The 3,506-nt window shown below is 37.1% G+C and overlaps 1 protein-coding gene across 1 annotated transcript; it reads right to left on the bottom strand.

The window, feature by feature from the left end:
• Nucleotides 1-238: 238 nt before the first annotated feature.
• Nucleotides 239-3,175, bottom strand: LOC114175962 (putative trehalose-phosphate phosphatase J). The gene is made up of 11 exons (XM_028060827.2): nt 2,662-3,175; nt 2,429-2,569; nt 2,241-2,312; nt 2,056-2,151; nt 1,888-1,947; nt 1,694-1,795; nt 1,521-1,598; nt 1,325-1,394; nt 980-1,050; nt 731-823; nt 239-612 (listed from the first exon to the last, which is right to left on the bottom strand). Exons 1-11 carry the CDS (start codon nt 2,902-2,904, stop codon nt 538-540), a joined length of 1,101 nt encoding a protein of 366 aa, XP_027916628.1. The 5' UTR covers nt 2,905-3,175; the 3' UTR covers nt 239-537.
• Nucleotides 3,176-3,506: the final 331 nt, after the last annotated feature.

Here is a 3,506-nt window from a genome sequence, read left to right as displayed (position 1 = left end):
AACTTATTACCCCTTAACCTCTTGCCCCATTTCGCGATTCAAGATGTCACAGTCCGTTTTTTGTTCTTTGCTCATGTAGAGTATCGTAAAACTACAGCAATGTTTCTCCAAAATTCTGTTAGCGACGGTATTTCCAATGTTCTTTTTTTACCATTAAACAACAGACCGATTTGTACGATCATGATTGTGAGACTGTGTAAGCGTGTCACGACCAAGAACTAATATATATACTACATGGTTTTCGATACGTAACTTGTAACATATATTATCATTTTTGGAAAAGTACAAAATTAATAATCCATTCAGTATTACATTTGATGCAACAGAGACTTTTCCTCCGTACTACAAACTACGTGGTTAATTACATCAATGTAAACGTGCTTCAAACTCAGAAAGACACTTTTGTGTTTCCTTTTTTCATACATTTTTGTTCCTTGTTCTAATCTGAACAAAACAAGAAAAAAGGGTCCTATATGCTACCCTAGCTCGACTCCATTTTTATGGCAGGGTAGGGATGTACATTATCATTCTATTCATTTACACACGGGAACGTGCTCGGAGACGAAGGGATACTTGTTTCCATTCCACCAATCGTTGAAGGAAATCCATCACCTGCATGAAACACAAGTATATATATATATGAATAAATAAACACTTGTATTTTATGCATACGATGCCATGGTGCAAAAATAGATGAAATGAGAAAATCAATCATATTATATATACTTGCCTCGTTAGGTTCTTGTAAAGAGTATGATGCAGTAGTGTCCTTTGGGAATTTCGAGACAAGAATCCCAAAACCTTGTCCTCTGTCTCTAAGTTTCTGATTATCATAAAAGAAATTAAGAATCAGTAGTTAGTTAACTTGGTTCAGATTATCCCAAAAAATCTACAAACGAATATAATATATTAAATAGGTAAGCAGTATTCTTTTAGAGAAATAACAAATAAAAGTAAATAGATTAAGATCATTGGATACCTTGAATGCATCTTCATCGGTTTTATCATCTCCAATGTAAACAGGAAAGACATCGTTACAGTTGGCAAATCCTGTTGAAAACGATTTATTATTTAGATATCGATTGACAAATTAAAAAATTACTGCATATTTTAGAAGCATGTGATTATAAAACAATGTTTCAGTGAATAAACTAATCCCACAGGGCGTGTGTGTGTGGTCCTCTAGATTGTTTTTAGCAGTCTAAACGTTTGAAGAATTATCCAACTAGTGGGTTATGTGTGCAATTATTATGTTGGAGAAAATGTAAATATTGGTTGTGAGAAATAAAAGGAAGAACAAAAAATGAAATGGATTAAAACCTACCAAGTGACTCTAACAAAAATTCCAGTGCTTTCCCTTTGTCCCATTTAATGGATGGACGAATCTCTAATACCTGCAATAAACAAATGTAATTGAAAGTGAGACATCTTTCATTTCATATTATCTTTAAACTAAATCAAATACCCCACCACATAAACAAAGTTGATGGTAAGAAAGAGGAAATAAAACCATGGCCCACCTTTCTTCCTTGGTTAAGACGAAGCTTCGGGTACTCTTTTAATACTGATCTCACTTCCTGTGCCAGTTCACTCCATTTCTGTGTACATCATGTCACTTAACTCAGCCAAAATTCTAAATCACAATTTCCAGGTACCAATAAATAACATCGCCGGCTTTAAAGTTTTTATGCACCTTTTCATCAACGCAGCGAAAATGAACAGAGACGCAGAACTTGTTGTTCTCCACCCTTGCTCCAGGGATTGATTTCATTTTCTCAACTAATTCATTGTACACCTGAAAATTAACACAAAAAAAGATTTTTTCACTTACTATATTTTTAAAATTAAAAAAATATTAACATGAGGAGCAATGTAAAATTGACCAACCTCGTCTATCATGGGAAGAAATTCACTGGCAGGTTGAAAAAGAACTGGCTCTCCTTTGTCCTGCAGATCATAAGAATCAAACTAAAATCAATATTTGGTTTCTTAGGAAAGGTAAAAAAACCATGGTTTTCCTATATTGCACTACTATAGGTACTTCACTTCACTCACTTTGTTGCTGTATTTGGAGTCTCTTGTTGGGCCTTGGATATCCATGCCATGGCTTCCAGCATAATATAGCTCAGCCAATCGCACAAAATTGTAAACCTATTTTTTGCAAAACGACACAAAATTACTTCTTTTTTTCCCCGAAAAAATAAGAAAAGAATAAAGACAGAGTTGAAAATTAAGCATACCTTGTCTCTGCATCTGCCTGTAACTATAGCAGTGGGAAAACACCTCGCAAGTTTCCTCACTGTTTTCCTCATCTGACATATGACAACACCACGTGCACGTTAGCCACCAAATTTTATATATATAATACATATGATATCAATGATATGATGTTATGATATGTTGAATAATGGTATGCATGAATACTAACCGAATCCGACATGAAAGCACGGTCTGGATCATCAACAATAGGTGACAAAGTACCATCATAGTCCAGGAACATGACGATTTGCTTTCCCCTGGATGCATCCATAATTTGCTCAAACATGTCTAATGCCGAAGGGTGGCGAAGCTGTTTGACAAAGAACACGCGTTACACATACGTTAGAGAAAGATCAGATCCATAAGCGGTTGAAAAGAGAGTGGGTGATGATGGGTTCTCACAATCCAAGAGCTGTGTTCTTCGGCGAAGGAAGAGGTTGATTTGGCATGGGTGGGAGAAGAGGCTCTCATGGAATCAACCCATGCATTGATTCTTTGTCCTCCATTGATCTCAAGGTTCTTCAAAACCCTCCTCCTCGGAATGGGAATGTAGCCCCCCGGCGCCGCCGGTGGCTTTTGCGCAACCGCTAGGTCCCTGTTGATCCCGGATTTTGTCTTGGACGGTACCACATTCTGCTGCGTCATTTTGTTTGCAGATAGAATAACCCCAACCGAATAATTATAAAATTTTGAAAACCGGAGGTGGAGGATGGTGAGGAATGTTAAGGTTTTGTAGCTTAAGGTTCCAGAGGGAGTATATAAGGTTGTGTTACAGTAGTAGGGTTTGAGAAGCAAGCGGTGTGGGACGAAAACTGAAAGGGTAATTGGTGAGAAGAAGAAGAAGAAGGAGAAAAAAGAGAGGTTTTGGTTACAGCAATGGGGGTGGCAGAGAAGAGAAGCGAAGAGAGACAGAGAGAAGAAGGAGTGAATGTATGTGTGGGGGAGAAGACGCTGCCCCTAGCTTTAATTTATAGTTGTTAGAAACCGAAGGTCCTGAATGGTGGGACCCACACCTTTGCCCCCACCCTCGACCCCGATATCCTTGAGGTCCCCGCCACATACCATTTCACTTTCACTTCTTCCTTTCATTTTATCAATTTTCTCACATTTTTTTAAATAATTAATTTTTAGATGAGGGTGTTGGAGCTTCCATAATTGCAACTCAATTGCTTATTATTATTATTATTTTTATTTTTTTTTATTTATGAAGTAACACAGTGTTACTCTTGTCTTCTCTTTCTAACTTG

The sequence above is a fragment of the Vigna unguiculata genome, chromosome 3, assembly GCF_037176805.1.
Source record: "Vigna unguiculata cultivar grain cowpea cultivar isolate G323 ecotype 2 chromosome 3, ASM3717680v1, whole genome shotgun sequence".
Lineage (NCBI taxonomy): Eukaryota > Viridiplantae > Streptophyta > Magnoliopsida > Fabales > Fabaceae > Vigna > Vigna unguiculata.
This window is presented reverse-complemented; position numbering and strand designations above follow the sequence as displayed.

Coding starts and splice junctions, on each gene's coding strand:
- LOC114175962 (XM_028060827.2), bottom strand. CDS start 2,904: ATGACGCAGCAGAATGTGGTACCGTCCAAGACAAAATCCGGGATCAAC. Junction 1,796..1,887: donor TTCTTCCCATGATAGACGAG/GTTGGTCAATTT, acceptor GTTAATTTTCAG/GTGTACAATGAATTAGTTGA. Junction 1,395..1,520: donor GTCTTAACCAAGGAAGAAAG/GTGGGCCATGGT, acceptor TGTTTATTGCAG/GTATTAGAGATTCGTCCATC.